Here is a 20,643-nt window from a genome sequence, read left to right as displayed (position 1 = left end):
CAAATTTTTTTAATAGAGCAATAAACCATGTGGATAAGCAGTTTGCAAAATAGACAGAAGGATGGAATAATGAACTATGCTTTATAAAAGCTATAGAGAACTACAGAACTATTCAAAACTTTAAAAAACAAAGTATTTTTATTAACATTTTGAGGTTATGGAGACCTTGAAATGGGCTTGGCCCCATATAGCTGCTTGCACTTATATTTCACAAATATTTTTCCTCTAAATTCTAATAAATTATACATAGTGTACTGTATACAAACACTGATGTGGCTCAACAATGACGCCACAAAAGCAGGAGGTGCAAAACAGTGTATAGTCACTGACCTGTGTCAAAAAATAAACCCTGTGACCTCCATTATACGTGTTGTCTAGTCATCCAGTGTTTCAAAATGCAGAGAATCTTCAGATGAGAGCAAGCCAGAGCTCACTTCTGTTCCTCTGGAGGAAATCTGCCGTATCTTTAGTTTCCAAGGCTTCAAAGGCACATCTTTCAGCTCACTGATATCCTAGAAAGAGTTACACATATTTTATCTCACAGTTCTCACATGACTGTGGTGAACATGTTAATAAATACAGATATAAATGCTCAAAGCTCTGTTTTCCACTGTGGTTGAGACGCTGAAATGTGTGTGATGTGGTTGCCATAACAATGTCTCGCTCCCTTAAACGTGCCGTTACAGTCAGTATCCCGTTCTGGCACACGCCGATGCATCTGCGCTCTCTCACCATAAACTCGCCATCCTCTGTCACTCATTTGTCATTTAATTTCCAGCCAGCGTTTGCTTGAACATTTTACAGAGAAAATCCCTTTGAGTATTTTCATTCCACCTCAGCAAAGGCTTCACTAGCCAAGCAAAACTTCAGTGTGTTGAGGCGTTCATGGAAACAAACACACAACAAACGCTGAACGCAAAATTCTGTGCTGTTCTCATCACACAAGGGGTAAAAATACTGGGTGGTGTCTTTGTTTTTCTCTTCTTCTGGTTTCACAGAGCTTTCAATCAGTGCCCAGTATCATGCAGCCACAGGTATGTTCACTGCAAAAAATGCTTTTCTTACTTAGATTTTTTTTTTGTCTTTGTTTCCAGCCAAAATATCTAAAAATTCTTAAATCAAGAAGGATTTTCTAGACGAGTGAACATGGTCTTGTTTTCAGAAAAAACAAGTCAAAATTAAGCGAGTTTTTGCTTAGAACAAGCAAAATAATCTGTTAATGGGGTAAGCAATTTTTGCTTGTTGTTTTTATATATTTTGCTTGTTTCAAACATAAATGCACTTAATTCTGACAATTTTTACTTGTCTAGAAAATCCTTCTTGATTTAAGAATTTTTAGATATTTTGGCTGGAAACAAGACAGATAATCTAAGTAAGGAAAGCATTTTTTGCAGTGTGGACATATCTTCACCACATTTCAGCATGGCCAGTTTTTACCCATCACTTTGTAAAATAAAAGCATCTCCAATAGGTTTTCTAAATTTTGTTTTTAAACTATTTTATATTGATTTTATTTTGGTGTTTTATATACAATTTTACATTTGTTATTAAAAAAAAACTTTTTAAAAACTTTTGCTCATAGATAGATATATAAGATACCTCTATTATTTCTGATATACTTATGCTTGTTTTTATTTATTTATTTATGTTTTAGTATTTAATTTTATTTTATATGAGCAGAAACTGGGAAACAAACCAAAACAAGTTAAGAGAAAAAAGAGCAAAACATAAATATTAAAAAATATAATTTTGTAGTATTTTAATTAAGTTTGACTACTTTATTAATAACAATATTAAATATATATGAATTTTATTGATAGATTACTTTATTTACACTACCAGTCAAAAGTTTTTTAACAGTAACATTTTTAATGTTTTTTTAAAGAATTGTCTTCTGCTTACCAAGGCTGCATTTATTTGAAAAAACAGTAATATTGTGAAATATTTTTACGATTTAAAATAACTGCTTTTTTATTTTAAAATGTAATTTATTTCTGAGATCAAAGCTGAATTTTTAGCATCATTACTCCAGTCTTCCGTCTTACATGATCCTTCAGAAATTAATCTAATATGCTGATTTGCTGCTCAACAAACATTTATTATTATTACTATATCAATATTTAAAACAATATATATTTAATAAATATATTTATATATTTAAATATGATTTTTTATTATATTAATTAAAAGTATATAAATATATTTATTTCTTTAATTTCTTTAAAAATATATATCACTGTAAAAAATGTATTTTAACTATAATTTTTTTTTTTTCAGAATTCTTTGATGAATAGAAAGATCCAAAGATCAGCATTTATCTGAAATAAAAAGCTTTTGTAGTGTTCTACAGTATTCTCCATTCAAAAGCTTCAAGTCAGTATAATTTTTGGGAAAGAAATTATAGAAATTGATACTTTCATTTAGCAAGGATGCTTTAAATTGATCAAAAGAGATAATGAAGACATTTATAATGTTATAAAAGATTTCTATTTCAGATAAATGCTGTTCTTCTGAGCTTTCTATTCATCAAAGAAACCTGAAAAAAATATACTCAGCTGTTTTCAGCATAATAAAAGCAAATCAGAATGATTTCTGAAGGATCATGTGACACCGAAGACTAAAGTAATGATACAAAAAATTCAGCTTTGATCACAAATAAATTACATTTTAAAACACATTCAAATAGAAAACAGTTATGTTAAATAGTAAAAATATTTTACTGTTTTTGCTGTACGTTTGGATCAAATACATGCAGGCTTGGGGAGCAGAAGAGACATTAAAAAACTTTTGATTAAAAAAATTAATAGGCTATTTATTCAAAACAATAATAGAGTTAAAATATCCATGCATAACTTCATTTTCATCAATAACCATGAGTTGAGTGTTTGCTTATTCATGACATCAAAATTTGCGTGTCTATGTCATAACAACTGACCCGTCCACACCATTTCAAAACAAAGTCATGCTCATGTTAACACCAATGATTGTGCCATACTAAACATTTAAGGAAAGACTGACTAACCGGCAGCTCCAGAAGCTGAAACGGCATGAACTCGTTCCCAAAGCGACAGATCTTTTCACGGCCAATACCTCGTGGCCTGCGTTGTGGTGCACTCATCTTCATCTCCACATGATCTCCAGAGAGAACCTGAGACACAGTGAAGACCGTGTAGAGAAATCCTTCACAAACAGTCAAGTACTTTAGTTTTAGCATATAAACAGAACTAAAATGTCAATGTCTTGACTTACCTTACTGTATTTTGGCAGTGGGAACTTTTCCAAAGAGCTGCTGCGGTCAGACATGCACTCAGATTCTGGGGTTTCCAGAGCCGTATGGAGTCTCTGTAGATCTAGAGCTAATTCTGAAATGAGAAATAGACATTATTAATATTACATATTAACACATTAATTAAATTGATCATTTAATGCATTTAAATTCTGTAATGTGACATCTTTCTGAACCAGAACTATTAGTTTTATTACTTTGAATTTTTTTTATATACTTTTATACATTTATATACATTTTTTCTTTAATTCGAGTTACATTTTTTAGTACTTTTGTTGTGATTTTATCATTTCTATTTGTTTTTGTTTATTCAAACTATTTATATTTATATACACTACAGATCAAAAGTTTGGGATTTTTAATGGTTTTTAAAGACGTTTCTTAAGCTCATCAAGTCTGCCTTTATTTGATAAAAAATATATATAAAAAAACTGTAATATTGTGAAATATTATTGCAATTTAAAATAACTGTTTTCTATGTGAATATATTTTAAAATGTTATTTATTCCTGGGATACAAAGCTATATTTTCAGCATCATTACTCCAGTCTTCAGTGTCTCATGACCCTTCAGAAATCATTCTAATATTCTGATTTATTATTAGAATTATCAATGTTGGAAAGTTGTGCTGCCACATATTTTTTTAGAACCTGTGATATTTTTTTAAGCATTCTTTGATCAATAAAAGGTTAAAAAGAACTTTATTTATTTAAAATAGAAAGGTTTTCCAACAATATACACTACTGTTCAAAAGTTTGTGGTCAGTAGATTTGCATTCTTTCTTTTTTGAAAGAAATGAATACTTTTATTCACCAAGGATGTGTTCAATTAATAAAAAGTGATGGCATAGATTTACATTGTTAGAAATGATTTATATTTTGAATAAATGCTATTCTTTGTAACTTATTCATCAAAGAATCCTGAAGAAATTATCAAAGGTTCCAAAAAATATCAGTTTCCAACATTGATTATTCTAATAATAAATCAGCATATTAGAATGATTTCTAAAAGGATCATGTGACACTGATGCCTGGAGTAACAGCTAATAAAAATTCAGCTTTGCATCACAGAAATAAATTATATTTTAAACTATATTATAATAAAAAACATTATTTTATATTGTAATAACATTTTGCAATATTACTGTTTTTTTACTGAGTTTTAGATCAAATATATGCAGCCTTGAAGAGCATAAGAGTCTTCTTTAAAAAAACATTACAAGTCTTACTGATCCCAAACTTTTGAGTGGCACTGTGTATATAAAGATCGAAAACATTTTAAACATTAAAATATTTGTAAGTAATTTTTGACATCATGAAAACATTAATTCCAAAGTGATTTTGATAAACAAAAGAGATTTGTTCATCCACACACAAAAAGGGTGAATTTATGTCCTTTATGTTTTTCCAGAATCCCCAGAGCAGCTGCTTGGATAAATCAGTGCTCAAGAAGATACCGTGAGCAGACGTCTAATTCTCTGACGAGCGTCTAGACAGCTGCAGGATCCGAGTAACACACCCAGCTCTGTCAGGAGGCTCGGTTAATCGCTTGTTTTGGCATAACGAGGACTTAAAGCAGGCCGGGAGCCGGAGCTGAGGAAAGTGAGCTCAGCAAACTGCCAGATCCTGTCGGTCTGAGCCGAACACTCACTCTTTTACAGTCAGTACAATCACAGCTTTTCAAGTAGTGCCTCTACACTGAAGGGTTTTGTTTTTTGGCTTGTTATGAGAATTGAGTGCAAATGTACTGATTAAGATGTTTTTATATTTTGAAGGAAGTCTTTCTCTTCTGCTCACCAAAGCTGCATTTATGTGTGACCCTGGACCACAAAACCAGTCTTAAGTCGCTGGGGTATATTTGTAGCAATAGCCAAAAATACATTGCATGGGTCAAAATTATTGATTTTTCTTTTACGCCAAAAATCATTAGGAAATTAAGTAAAGATCATGTTCCATGAAGATTTTTTTGTAAAATTCCTACTATAAATATATCAAAATGTAATTTTTAATTAGTAATATGCATTGTTAAGAACTTAATTTGGACAACTTTAAAGGTGATTTTCTCAGTATTTTGATTTTTTTCCACCCTCAGATTCCAGATTTTCAAACAGATGTATCTCGGCCAAATATTGTCCTATCCTAACAAACCATACATCAATAGAAAGTTTATTTATTGAGCTTTCATGTGATGTATACATCTCAGTTTTGTCAAATTTAACCTTATGACTGGTTTTGTGGTCCAGGGTCACATATTTTTAAAAATACTGTAAAAATTTGGAAATATTATTGCAATTTAAAATAGCTGTTTTCGATGTGAATATATCTGGGTTTGTACAGATAATGCAAAATTAAATTCTTTTTTGATTTTTAAGGACTTCAATCAGAGATCTTACTTAACAATGTCTCTTTTAAAAAAAAAAAAGAAAGAAAAATAGATAAATGAAAACCTGCTATTAAAATGTGTAAGAAAAAGTGATGAGGACATTGAAGATCTCGATGAAGATGTTTATTGCAAAATAGCAGTGACAAAGTACATGTTGTACCTTGGGTTCAACGGAGTCGGAATGAAACCAGAACATCCTTAGCTCAAACATTTTATAGCATTCCAGTTTACTATCCTAATGTAAATGAAGTTGCTCCTGTCGTAACAGCTGTGGTCTGTATGTTATTTAAGTTCTGACACTCCTTTGTCTGAGATGGTTCTCAGTGTCTCACACCCATTCCCATTCTACAATTGGTCACCTTTTGCTCGGGATGAGATTATCCCAAATGGTCTAAACCGTTGACTGACTTCTACTCTATAATAATTCAGCCATTTTGGGAAATAAGCATAAATAAACATATATTGCGGAGTGGAATCTGGGTCGAGGCAGACTATATTTCTTACAAATGCAAACCAAATTGCGAACCATAATTAGAGATCATTTGACTTTGGACTGATCGGAACTTCGCTTACTGTGAATCATTTGATTTGAATCATTCAATTTGTGAAATGATTCACAAAACTGTTCTGATCTAAATCAATAACAACGTCCTCAAATCCCAATATTAATCAAATGTTTTGCGATACGCAAAGTTCCGATCTAAAGCAAATGATTTGTGGTACATGATTTGCTGATTTGCTGCTCAACAAACATTTATGATTATTAGCAATGTTGAAAACATTTGTGCTGCCCAATATTTTTGTGGACAGCATCATACATTTTATTTTTCAGGATTCACAGATGAATAGAACATTTAAAAGAACAGCATTCATTTGAAATACAATCTTTTAGAACATTATAAATGCTTTCACCGCCACTTTTGATCAATTTTATGCAACCTTGATTAAAAAAAATATATATTTCTAAAAAAAAAAAAAAAAAAAAAAAATCATACTAAACACATGATTGGTCAGTGGTCAGTGTAAATATTAGAGGTCATACTGTTCGCTAAAGGAACCTGTGCGTGTGTTTTTGTGTGCGTGTGTGTGTGTTTCAGTCCACCTGTTTGTTGACTATTGCCCGCACTAAAGCTTGTCCCAGTGACTTCTGAACTTTCACCCCAGCAGATAAAACTCCCAGCGCTGACACGTGATTGGCTGTCCTCTGTCCTCTCCTTCTCCTCTTCTTTAATTGGACTGGTACGTTCTCTGTGGGGGATGTTAATGTATCATCGTTAAGCATCAATGATTAACAAAAACACACAAATTCCAGATGAGGTCAGTGAGGATGTGCACATCCATGTCATGACATGTGGTCGCATAATGCTATCAAACATTAACCAGCTGTAAGTGGATGAATGCATCTACACAAAAAAAAAAAAAATATATATATATATAATTTTGTCTCTTCAAAATTCATGTTGTTTCTTTGCAGAACACAAAAGGAAAAGTTTGAAAGGAAAGGAAAATAACTTTCAATCTGAGCTGCTGTTTCCACAAAATGAAAGCAGAGGGATCCTTAAAGTCTCAAATTAAGTTCAGATTAAATTTAAGGTCATAAAAATGTTTAAATGGTATAACAAACATCTTCATTATCATTTTAAGATGTCTTAAATTTGAGGACTTAAAATTCAGAAATGTGACCCTTAAACTTCAAAAGTAGTGTCTAATGAAATAAATGTGAGCTTTGCATGTTTAAAGTCAACAAGTAGTGCTGTTTTTCAGGCTTGCCATTTCAGAGTCAAAGTCAAAGTCAACTTTATTGTCAATTCTGCCACATGTACAGGACATACAGAGAATTGAAATTGCGTTACTCTCAGACCCATGGTGCATACAAGTAACATTAAACACAAAAAGTAACATTAAATACAAACAGTAACATTAAATACAAAGGTAGAATTTAAAAAATATGAATAAATACAAATAAACATATAATATATAAAATGAAAAATACATTATACAAGTAAGGGCACATGGTAGAGAGTGCAAACCATGTAAACAATATAGTGCAACAGAGCTTGTAAGTGTGTAAAAATGTCAGAGCAGTCTTGTAACAGTCTTGTGAGCAGTGTGAGGTAGTTGGCAGACCAATGCTGCACAAAGTGACTGGTGCAGGTCAGTGTGTGTGTGTGTGTGTGTGTGTGTGTGTGTGTGTGTGTGTGTGTGTGTGTGTGTGTGTGTGTGTGTGTGTGTGTGTGTGTGTGTGTGTGTGTCAGAGTTCAGAAAGTTTGTGAGGCAGAAGAGGGGAGTAAGGGGAGTGGAGGCAGAGCAGGGAGAGAGTTGAGCTTCCTGACAGCCTGATGGATGAAGCTGTCCTTCAGTCTGCTGGTCCTGGCCTGAAGACTCCGCAGTCTCCTCCCTGACGGCAGCAGGCTGAAGAAGCTTTGCATTGAGTGGGTGGGATCGGCTGCTATGCAGAGGGCTTTTTTGGTGAGACGTGTGCTGTAGATGTCTTGGAGGGAGGGGAGAGGGACACCAATGATCCTCTCAGCTGCTCTGACTATGCGTTGGAGAGTTTTTTGGCAGGACGCATTGCAGGCTCCAAACCACACAGTGATGCAGCTCGACAGGATGCTCTCGATGGTTCCTCTGTAGAATGTGTACATGATGGGGGCTGGTGCTCTTGCTCTTCTTAGTTTGCGGAGGAAGTAGAGACGCTGCTGTGCTTTCTTGGCCAGTGCAGTGGTGTTGTTCGTCCAGGAGAGATCCTCAGTGATGTGCACACCCAGGAACTTGGTGCTGCTCACTCTCTCCACAGACGCACCGTTGATGGTCAGAGGAGCGTGCTGAGTGTGCGCTCTTCTGAAGTCAACAACAATCTCCTTTGTCTTCTCTACATTCAAAGAGAGATTGTTGTCTCCGCACCACGTGGCCAGGCAGCTCACCTCGCTTCTGTAGTTTGTCTCATCCCTGTTGCTAATGAGACCCACCACAGTCGTGTCATCCGCAAACTTAATGAACAGGTTGGAGCTGTGTGACGGAGTGCAGTCATGGGTCAGCAGAGTGAAGAGGAGGGGGCTCAGCACACATCCCTGAGGTGCCCCTGTGTTCAGAGTGATAGTGCTGGATGTGTTACTGCCGACCGGTACTGCTTGTGGTCTTCCTGTGAGGAAATCCAAGAGCCAGTTACACAGTGAGGTGCTGAGCCCCATCTGGACCAGTTTTTGTGTGAGCTGTTGGGGGATTATAGTGTTAAATGCTGAACTGCATTCGGACATATGAGTCTTTTTTGTCCAGATGTGTGAGTGCTGAGTGGAGTGCAGTGGAGATGGCATCATCGGTCGAGCGGTTGGGCCGATATGCAAACTGGAAGGGGTCCAGTGAGGGGGGAAGGACAGACTTAATGTGCTGCATGACTAGCCGTTCAAAGCACTTCATGAGGATGGGGGTAAGTGCAACTGGACGGTAGTCATTAAAGCAGGAGGGAGATGACTTTTTTGGTACCGGAATGATCGTGGTGGCTTTGAAACAGGTGGGGACAACAGCCTGGGAGAGTGAGATGTTAAAGATGTCTGTGAAGACATCAGTGAGTTCCACTGCACAGTCTCTCAGTACACGACCAGGAATGTTGTCAGGACCCGGAGCTTTGCGAGCGTTGATCCTGCTGAGGGATCTCCTCACACTGTCTGGGGACAAAGTTATCACCTGGTCACCAGGAGGGGGTGGGGTCTTCTGTGCTGTGGTGCTGTTTTGCACTTCAAAGCGAGCGAAGAAGGTGTTCAGCTCGTTCAGCAGGGAGATGGTGCTGTCACAGGTCTGTGGAGGGGGCTTGCCTTGTAATCCGTGATGGTCTGTATGCCCCGCCACAGGCTCCGTGTGTCTCTGCTGTAGGGCTGTAATCAACCAAAGAAAATCTTGGTCGACTGAAGTCCAGAAACTTTCGACTAAAAATCGACTAAAAATGACGTTGTGAAGGAAAAAAAAACGTACATTACATTAATTAGATACGTACTGTGCTCAGTACTTGGTAGCCTTGTTGTCTGCCTAAATTAATTATAAATAAACATAAAAAACTTATAGGCTTTTTGCAGTATATTTAATCATTTTTGACCTAATTATTTTGTCCTGAAATGAGTGACACACGAGTCTGTCGTCTCTGACAGCGGTGCATCACGTGCACCTGCGCAATATCATAGCCTGTGATTTCTGAAAACAGTACTATGTTGTCAACTAGTGATATCACAAGAACTTTTGAGGAATGTGCAACATAATTTAGAAAATTATTTTTGTCATATGTTATAAGTATAACTGTCAGACACTATCATTTCAGCCGCTCTGCGCAGCTCGCACAGAGCGAGGCTGGACATTAGAGCTCAGCTACGCGGCTGAGACACGAATAGACTTAACAATTCCTTCCGTGATATTATTTTTCCGTTTGGATGAGGGGCCGTTCACATGTCGCGCCTAAAAATGCGTGGAAAACGCTAGGCGTGATGCTTTCTTCCTTGTCAACAAAGCGCTCGGGCGCTTGCTCTCCGGAAGCGTCTGCCGTTTCTAAGCAACCATCAGCTGCGCTCTAGCTCCAAGCGTATATGCGTCTCATGCATTGTTGCTTCTATTAGCGTCAAAATAATGGAGGCTTGACAAATCATAAAGTTCAGAAAATCCTTGGACCACAATGATGAGCTGTTTCTGCTGAGGTTTCAATGTAACGGAAAAACGTGAGGAAGCTGATGAAGCGGAAAAAACGAGCGCGTCGCTTCCATTATGCGCGCGCAAGACGCGCATCTACATTTGAAATAACGAACTTGATCGTGCAAAAGACGCTACATGTGAACGGCCCCAAAAGCCTACTTATCTGTCTCTCTTCTCCAGTGGGTTGGGCTAATCCAAAAAAGTGAAAACAATGGGGGTGTTCTGAAAACAGACTGTTACCTGTGAAACAGGGGTGCTCTGAAAACACCCCCATTAGCAATTAGTGCTTTCCACCTGATGAAATAAGCACGGCCAAACTGATGAAATGAGCGCGGCAAAAAATCGACCAATCAGAATTTTGGTCGAACCAGACCGTATCGACCAATTAATCGACTAATCGACTGGGACGTTACAGCCCTACTCTGCTGTCATTGAAGCGACGAGATATTCCTCTGGAGTACTGTCTCTTAGCCTCTCTGATGCCACGGGACAGGTTGGCCCTAGCTGTCTTCAGACTCCCCTCGTCTCCAGCTCTGAAGGCAGCGTTCCGAGCTTTCAGCAGCCTGTAGACCTCCCCTGTCATCCATGGCTTTTGGTTGGCACGGACAGTGATGGTTTTGGTGACTGTTACATCCTCAGTGCATTTGTTAATGTAGGCTGTAACAGTCTCTATGTACTCCTGGAGGTCAGTGGTGTTGTTGTAAGTGGCAGCCTGCTTAAACATATTCCAGTCTGTGGTGTTAAAGCAGTCCTGTAAAGCCTCTGAAGACCCCTCTGGCCACACTTGTATCTGCTTACAAATCGGTTTGGTGACTTTAACGAGCGGTCTGTAAGAGGGCATTAGCATAACAGTGATGTGATCAGAGGAAAGCTTTGTAAGCTCCTCTCTGGGTGGTGTAAACAAGGTCCAGTGTGTTATTTCCCCATGTTGGAAAGTCAATGTGTTGCTGTATTTTTGGAAACACACTCTTTAAGTCTGCTTGATTGAAATCCCCAGCCACGATGAGAAAAGCATCAGGGTGAGCTGTTTGCTGCTCACTGATGTGCTGGTACAGTCCATTTAGTGCCTCGCTCCTGTAGTTGTTGGAGGTGGGAGGGATGTACACAGCACACAGCAGTATAGCTGTATATTCCCTCGGTAGGTAGAACGGCCGGCACTTAATAACCATAAATTCCAACACTGGTGAGCAGTATTTGCAGACTACAACAGCATCGCGGCACCAAGCGTCATTGATATAAACACAAAGTCCGCCACCGGCGGTTTACAGAACGAAAAACACGAAAACACTGTTTGGTCGGGAGAGAGAGAAGCCGCTGCGTGTGCATGCGCCGCCATCTTGGAGGTATATCCAAGATGGAAATAATGAATACTGTGCATTTATGCCAAAGTGATTGCTTATGATATAGCTTATTATATATTTTGACAGTGTTTCGTTTATATTTTATATAGGGCTGTCAGTCAATAAAAAAATTTAATCTAATTAATCGCAATTTAAATTTGGCTCTAAAATTACACAAATTTTTTTTAAAGCATTATTGTGTTAAATGAGAAAGTATGAACTATATTACAAATAGTAGTTTTAGAAAGAAACATTTTATTTGATTCAGCATAAAATGTATTACACACAAACATTTAGACTACAGTGGTCTAACTCTAACATAAACTATGGAACATAAAAGATAATTTGAGAAACATCTCAGTATTTTTTATTCAGACAATGAAAGTCCAACGTTACCAACAGTCTTCTTTTTCAGTATTTTAACTAACTGATACTCTAAATAAGAAACTAAATCTTATTTTTTTTGTCCTTTTTTTGTCCTTTGAAGCTGCCTTAAAACTGCTTTTTTAACCTTCGATCTGTTGAGCACCATTGAAGTCCACTATATGGAGAAAAATCCTGGAATGTTTGCCTCAAAAAACTTAAATTCTTAATGGTTGAATATCTTGGATGACAAGAGGGTGAGTAAATTATCAGGAAATTTTTATTCTGGAAGTGGAGTAATCCTTTAAGTCATTGCTGAATGTGTGCGCCAACTTGTTTAATTAAGTAAAATAATATGAGAGTCACAATTCATTTTGAGATTTTATGGGTTTGTTTTGTAAGAAAAAAACCCCAAAATGACTCAAGTCTTCTAATGCCATCTGTGTGAGAAATACAGTGAAATAACTCATTGTAATTGGCAGAGAATCTTGCTGTCCATCATGCAAACCTGCCATATCAAGAGGGCAGTGCTTATTTCAGTATTATCTGTGATGGTAAATCATTAATAACAGAATTGTAAATTTTATGCATGTGTGAACTGTGTCTTTAAGACAGAAGCTGTATGATTGTCTGTATATGTGATGGATTGAGCCCAAAGCAGGTCTAACAGATTGAAGTGGTCTAGTGATTCAGGGGAGGAAGTGTGTGGAGAGACTCCTCACCATGACTAGACACTTTGACAGATGTCCCATTTCCCCTGCATTTCCATAAGCACTAGATATTTTCAGGCAACTCCAGAAATAATAACCATATGAACGGTCTCTCTGGACCTTTTTACCTTTCAACACGTTGCTGCCGCTTCTGCCAAATGCTTAAACGGCAGATATATCTGACCACTGACTACTTTCACATTGGGGGTTTATTTGCTAAAGACTCTCAGTGAGTTCAGTTCCAGACCTGCCCTGCCATATGTGCCATATGTGGACACTGATCAAATATTCTACAGATACACCAGCTGTTAGACTCACATCTGGCCTGGGATTTGAGCTGACTAACTAACTTCTTGCATTTCTGGAGAATTAGTTGCAGAACTAATGCCACAACTTTTGCAAGATGCTTTAGACTGCGTTCACTGATGAAGATAAGAGCAGGTAATCAATTATGCAATTCTGACTTTTTGTCTTACAATTCTGACTTTTTTTCTAACTGTGAGATAACTCACAATTTACTTTTTTTCTCACAAATGCGATTTCTGACATTTCTGACTTTTTCTCATAATTGTGAGATATTAACTTTATAATGCAAGTTAAAAAGTCAGAACTTTGAGATATAAACTCACAATTGCAAGATATGAACTCACAATTCTGACTTTTTTCTTGCAATTGTGAGAAATAAAGTAAAAATTGCGAGATCAAAACTCACAATTCTGACTTTTCACAAATGCACTGACTTTTTTCTTGCAATTCTGATTTTTTTTCTCATAATTGTGAGATATTAACTCTCAACTACAAGTTAAAAAGTCAGAACTGTGAAATTGATAAAAGATAAAAATTAACAATTCTGACTTTTTTCTCACAAAGGTGAGTTTGTATCTCGCATTTCTGACTTTTTTGTAAATACTAACTCACAATTGCAAGTTATAAAGTTAAAGCTGTGATAAAAACTGATTTGCGAGTTTGTATCTCACAATTGACCTTTTTTCTCACAATTCTGACTTTTTTTCTCACAAATGCGAGTTTCTCACAATTAAATTTTCTCAGAATCCTGAGATATAAACTCGCAATTGTAAGTTAATAAAGTCCAATTTTGAGGGAAATAAATGACTGATATGTTTTCACAATTATATAAACTCACAATTCTGAGATAAAAGTCAGAATTACGAGTTTATATTTTACAATTCTGATTTCATAACTTCAAGTTTATCACGCAATTCTGAGAAAAAAATGTCAGAATTGTGAAATAAAAAGTCGCAATTACCTTTTTTATTCTTGCAGAATTCTTGGTGGAAAGGGCTTACATAAATACCCAAACACCCTTGTATCTGGATAAGAAAAAATTATTTAAACTTTCAACTTAAATGTATTATAAATTTTATCTTTTATGCAATTTAGTACATATATACTAGGTAGTTAAGTAAAAAAGTAAAACGCTTGCTATTGGTAGCCTCTTCGAAATCAGCAACCCTACCTTTAAACTAAAAGGTACATGATTCTTCTACAAATTTACAAAAATGGCTATGCGTGTGGCATTTGCTAATGCATAAGTGGTGAAACCTCACAGCACTTGCACTTCTTTATTTTGGAAAATACGTAAACCAGTATCAAATCTATAAAAAAAAGTTTTAAGTATTCAGCACTTTGTAAACAAGTCATCTGACCCTGATAAGTAAATGCACCTTTTAAGAATGAATTTGTTAATAAGCATTGGAAATCTTTCTTTCGAAACTAGCGCAGATGGATGCCAGCCAGGGCAAAGGTCAGCCTTTCTGGGATACTGTTTGAATACATGGGGCCTATTGTCTCCTTCACAAGAAATTAAAAGATCAGAGGAAGTGCACCAAGAGAATGCTCACGGCATTATACCTGTTGGTTTGATAAGTGTCTGGATTTTTCAAATCCCATTGCTGTTCCTGTCCAAAACAGCCCACACAACCTCCTTGAGTGGTCCAGAGACAGGCTTTGCGATCCAAAGACGCGCTCAGAATGAAGAGTTGAGATTCGTACACCAAAACCTCGCTGCTCACTATCGCTCTCTCATGGCCCCTCCAAGAGTGCATCAGTTGAGGCAGATCTTCTCCAGACTAAGAGAGAGACACATTCTCCATGTTATCAAATTGATACTGAGATACTGAGCTCAAAAAGGTAAACTGAGAATCTTTTCTATACCTCCATATCCACAGCGTTTAGGGCATACTGTGAGATGTCCCAGACTTTGATGAATCCGGCTGTGTCTCCAGTGACAAGTAGACTATTCTCCTGATCTGTGCTTAAACCCATCACTCTCTCATTAGATCCATCAGGCGCATAGAACTGTCCTGCATCAGAAATGATTGGCAAAACAAATCATTAATCAACTGCTTTGTGCGTTTCATCTGAGAAACATCTGTGCAGCGAGAAACTGATTGGAAGCCAGACGATCAGATTGAAACAAGATTTTTCAGCTATTGTTGAGCGTCCGTGGCTCCATGAAGCAAGGAATTTTGTGATTAACAGCTCTACAGTTGAGGTCAAAAGTTTACATCCCCCTTTCAGAATCTGCAAAATGTTAATTATTTGACCAATCAAAGAGGGATCATATAAAATGCATGTTATTGTTTATTTAGTACTGACCTGAATAAGATATTTCACATAAACAATGTTTACATATAGTCCACAACAGAAAATACTACTTGAATTTATAAAAAGTTTACATCCTCTTGACTCTTAATACTGTGTTGTTTCCTGAATGATCCACAGCTGTGTTTTTTTGTTTAGTGACAGTTGTTCATGAGTCTCTTGTTTGTCCTCAACAGTTAAACTGTCTGCTGTTCTTCAGAAAAATCTTTCAGCTCCCACAAATTCTTTGGTTTTCCATCATTTTTGTGTATCTGAACCCTTTCTGAAAATGACTGTATGATTTTGAGATCCATTTTTCCACATTAAGGACAACTGAGGGACTCATATACAATTATCACAGAAGGTTCAAACACTCACTGATGCTCCAGAAGGAAAAAACGTGCATTAAGAGCCGGGGGTGAAAACTTTTGGAATGTAAAGTTCAGGGTAAATTTAACTTATTTTGACTTCTTGAAAACATGTTAGTATCTTCTGTAGCTTCTAAAGGGCAGTACTAAATGAATAAAACATTATATTTAGGCAAAATAAGAAAAATGTACACATCCCCATTGTGTTCAAAAGTTGTGCTCAGCTCTTAAGTCATGTTGTTTCCTTCTGGAGCATCAGTGAGTGTTTGAATCTTCTGTAATAGTTGCATATGAGTCCCTCAGTTGTCCTCAGTGTGAAAAGATGGATCTCAAAATCATACAGTCATTGTCGGAAAGGGTTCAAATACACAAAAATGCTGGAAAACCAAAGAATTTATGGGAGCTGAAGGATTTTTCAAGGGGAGGTAAACATTTTATAAATTCAACAATTATTTTCTCTTGTGGACTATATGTAAACAACATCTATGTAAAATATATTTTTAGGTCAGTACTAAATAAACAATAACATGCATTTTGTATGATTCTTCTTATTTTGCTAAAATAATTAACATTTTGCAGATTGCAGACTTTATAATAGTAACAATATGCAGCTATGGTAAGCAGAAGAGACTTCTTAAAAACATTAAAAATCTTAATTATTCCAGACTTTTTCAGCAGTGTATGGTACATATTATGGTTTTTAAAGAAGAGTGCAATTAAAATCAGTCCTCAATTTATACAGCTCTATATTACAGTGTTTGTGATGTTAAGTTGTCATCAGTTGCTCTCAGTTATTATGTTTACCAAGGTTGTGTCTGGGCCCACAGACGCTCCACCAGCGGACAAATCCAGCCTGTGAACTGATTAACACGGCGCCGCTTCTCAAATGACTCTGCTGGGCTCGTCTTTGCAAGAACAGCAGTCTATGAACAGGCAGATGATCTCTACACACACAGAAGCACATCTCATTTATACAGTATTTCACTACATCAACTAACGTAGAGAAAACAGAACCTGTCTTAGTGGTTCAGAATCCAAAAATGATGCAGGACTGTTAAATGTAAATAATCAGATGACGAAATCAAGTAAAGAAATAAGTCTTGTTAGGATAGCAAGTGAATTATTATTAGGAGACATTCAGAAATCAAAACATTTTCAGACATGTCATGTAAATAATATACCAAATTGTTTGGCATATGGATTTTATCACAATTTTAATGAAATGTGATATTTAAGACCAATTTTCTTTACTTTTGCAATATAATTTTTGCACTGTGTTGGGTTTCCACTTGGATCCTACACTGAAAAAATTGGTGTAGAATGTTATTTCAAACAGTTAGCACTTAGAAATGGCAGCACTGCAAAAAAATTGTCTTATTTAGATTATTTGTCTTGTTTTCAGCCAAAATATCTAAAATTTCTTAAATCAAAAAGGATTTTCTAGACAAGTAAAAACTATTTTCTTCAAAAAGTCAAAATTAAGTGATTTTTGCTTAGAACAAGCACAAATAATCTGCCAGTAGGGTAAGAAAAATAATTTATTTCAAGAAAACAGCTCAAACACACTTAAGGAAAGAAAATAATTTTTACTTGTCTAGACTGATTTTTTTTTTAATTTGTAGATATTTTGGCTTGAAACACAGCAAAAATCTAAGTAAGAAAAGCATTTTTTGCAGTGAAAATGTAAAAAATAATGAAGAAACAGCAAGTAACAAATTGTTTTAAACAAGTAGAATGACTGTAATAGCATTTTCCTACAATCTTTGTTTTTAATAGTGCAAAACCAATTGATGGCCACAATCATTTTCTGCATTTTTCTCTCGCTGTGCATGATTTGAAACAACTCTCAGGTCTCAGCACATGGACATTTTACTGATAATCATGCAACATTAGTTTCAAAACATTATATATATATTGCAGGGATATTTATAGAGGCCTTATTGTACACTTTTTTTTACATTTATTCATACTGTATTCCCTACTGAAGTCCACTTATGTGGTTAGTTATGCTTTCTTATCCAGAAACAATTTGTTTTCCATTTATTTTCCACCCTCTCTCTGACCCTTAAAACCAAACGGGCCATTTTTGCAAGATTTATGTTATGTAAATTGTCTTATGATTGGCTAGCAAGCTGCTGAATACTTATTTTCCAAAAATAGTCTAGGAGCACATGTGTGTACTTAAAGGAGAAGTTCACTTCCAGAACAAAAATTTACAGAGAATGTAAATTAATGATCACCCCACTGTCATCCAAGATGTTCTTGATTTTTGAGGAAAACATTTCAGGATTTCTCTCCATATAATGGACTTCTATAGAGTTTGACCTTCCAAAATGCAGCTTCAAAAGGCTCTAAACAATTCCAGCCGAGGAACAAAGGTCTTATCTAGCGAAATGATTGGTTATTTTCTAAAAACATTGACAGTTTGTACACTTTTTAACCTCAAACCCTGGTCTTGTCTAGCTCTGCATGAACTGTCTAGCTCAAAACAGTGAGGGTATGTCAACAAACTCCTATCTCATTTTCTCCTCCAACCTCCAAATCATCCTACATCACTGTTTTACCTTTTTTTGTAAAGGGTGTTTGATTTTCTTCGCTCGTTCACTTTGTAAACACTGGGTCGGTACTTCTGCAGCGATGTAGGATGATTGGAAAGTTGGATGAGAAAATGTGATTACCCTAACTGTTTTGAACCAGAATGCACAGAGTACACACAGAGCCAAAACGAGCGTTTGAGACTAAAAAGTATACAAATTGTAATTTTTATTTTAAATAACCGATCGTTTCGCTATATAAGACCGGGCAGGTTGTCAGGTGTGTTTGAATTTTATTTTATACTGTGCATTGTTGCAATGTGCTAAATAAATATTTTCATAATTTGTAATTGATTTATTCTTTCAAACTTTAATATTAATTTATGCAATTGCAATGCCTTGATTTTAGTAAGGTTAGTACACAGTCATAGCCATAAATGCAGTGGTACTAATAATTGGCATAATTTCATTCGGTCTTTCGGTTTTCAGCCTTGGTTTCCTCGTTTTCGGTTTCGGCCAAGAATTTTCATTTCGGTGCATCCCTACAATAAACTTTATAACCTGTAAACCTTTAAAACCTAATGCGATTAATTTACTGCCTCAGATGCGGCCATTCTAATTACAGACAAAACATACATCCATCATTTGCTCGTCAAAAAAAAATTAAGCATGATTTTCAATAGATGTTAAGTGCAAATATCCGATCATATGTGACCCTGGAGCACAAAACCAGTCTTAAGTCGCTTGGGTATATTTGTAGCAATAGCCAAAAATACATTGCATGGGTCAAAATTATTGATTTTTCTTTTATGCCAAAAATCATTAGGAAATTAAGTAAACATCATGTTCCATGAAGATTTTTTGTAAAATTCCTACTATAAACCTATCAAAATGTAATTTTTGATTAGTAATATGCATTGTTAAGAACTTAATTTGGACAACTTTAAAGGTGATTTTCTCAGTATTTAGATTTTTTTGCACCCTCAGATTCCAGATTTTCAAATAGATGTATCTCGGCCAAATATTGTCCTATCCTAACAAACCATATATCAATAGAAAGCTTCATTTATTGAGCTTTCATGTGATACATCAGTTTTGTAAAATTTAACCTTATGACTGGTTTTGTGGTCCAGGGTCACATATATAAAGCCAAAATACCAACTCTGATGGCGAATTGAAAAGAAAAATAAAAGAAAAATCTTCTTCTTCTTCTTTTTTTTTAGTGCTTAGTGGTGTGCCGTTGGATTTTTTACTTATCAAAACTGTGCCGCAGCAGAAAAAAGGTTGGGAAACACTGGTTAAGAGTCTTTTGAAGCTGCATTTAAACTGCATTTTGGAAGTTCAAACTCTGGGGCACCATTGAAGTCCACTATATGGAGAGAAATCCTGAAATATTCTCCTCAAAAAACAAAGAAAAAAGACATGAACATGGGGGTGACAAGGGGGTGAGTACATTATCTGTACATTTTTGTTCTGGAAGTGAAGTTCTCTATTCATACTAACGTCTCTTGCTGGTTTGTCTGCAGTCGTGTGATGGGCTTCTGTAGAGCCATGCTCCATATAATGATCTCTCCATCGTAGCTCCCAGTAGCCAGCAGTTCCAGACATGGACAGTAATCCATGGCCAGGATATCCTCCCTGTGCTGACGGCCAGACTTCCAGGACAGGTCTGCTTTCACATAAATGTCCTGTACTCACAGATACACTTGAGTAAATGTCTGAGATCTCTGGTTCTGCTGTGTCAGACCGCCATTAAAACCCACTTTGTTGTCATAGACGTCTCTAGGTATGACCACAAAAGCACACACCCAATTGAAGAGAACTATGAAAAATGCACATAATGTGTGTATTCTGGCTAAGAGCCCATTTTGCTTTTAAGTAGGCATTAAAGTGTGTATGATGAGACACAAAGCGGCCCTTACGTCTGAAAACGCAATGCTGTACCGAGAGATCAGTCGACTCCAGCCTGTGGCGAGAAGCTGGTTGTCATGGTGACAGATGACCCCGGTGACCTCTGCGCTGGAGACGGTTTCGAGTTTATGAAGATTGAGGCCATTCAGTAAGTTCCACACCTATGGCATGAGAGTGTACTTGTTACTGACAGAAGTCATAGCAATAAAATGGCCAATTAGCAGCAGTTCTCAATTTAAATCAACACAGATTAATTGCACGTGCAGAAATATCAATATATTTTCAAAGGAGAAACAGGACAATATTGATTATGTCGTCATTCTTTGGTGTTGCAGATGCATCTGAAAATGAAGAGGACACAGAATGAAATGCTGTGGGAATCACACTAGTCGAACATTTTAATGTATTTGAAATAAGTCTCTTCTGCTCACCAAGTAAAATTCAGTAAAATTTTGAAATATTTTTACTATTT

General features: G+C 36.2%; 1 protein-coding gene across 1 annotated transcript in view; it reads right to left on the bottom strand.

Annotated features, from left to right (window-relative positions):
* Nucleotides 1-374: 374 nt before the first annotated feature.
* Nucleotides 375-20,643, bottom strand: part of LOC141298473 (cilia- and flagella-associated protein 337) — a 35,332-nt gene continuing 15,063 nt past the window's right edge. Inside the window, exons 12-20 of the mRNA XM_073828988.1 lie at nucleotides 20,183-20,332; nucleotides 19,764-19,948; nucleotides 16,531-16,670; nucleotides 14,930-15,078; nucleotides 14,627-14,844; nucleotides 6,770-6,915; nucleotides 3,250-3,362; nucleotides 3,023-3,148; nucleotides 375-512 (exon numbers count right to left, since the gene is read on the bottom strand). Of these exons, the coding sequence (XP_073685089.1) occupies nucleotides 375-512; nucleotides 3,023-3,148; nucleotides 3,250-3,362; nucleotides 6,770-6,915; nucleotides 14,627-14,844; nucleotides 14,930-15,078; nucleotides 16,531-16,670; nucleotides 19,764-19,948; nucleotides 20,183-20,332 (1,365 nt within the window). The remainder of the gene's footprint in view (nucleotides 513-3,022; nucleotides 3,149-3,249; nucleotides 3,363-6,769; nucleotides 6,916-14,626; nucleotides 14,845-14,929; nucleotides 15,079-16,530; nucleotides 16,671-19,763; nucleotides 19,949-20,182; nucleotides 20,333-20,643) is intronic.

The sequence above is a fragment of the Garra rufa genome, chromosome 22 (assembly GCF_049309525.1).
Source record: "Garra rufa chromosome 22, GarRuf1.0, whole genome shotgun sequence".
NCBI lineage: Eukaryota > Metazoa > Chordata > Actinopteri > Cypriniformes > Cyprinidae > Garra > Garra rufa.
This window is presented reverse-complemented; position numbering and strand designations above follow the sequence as displayed.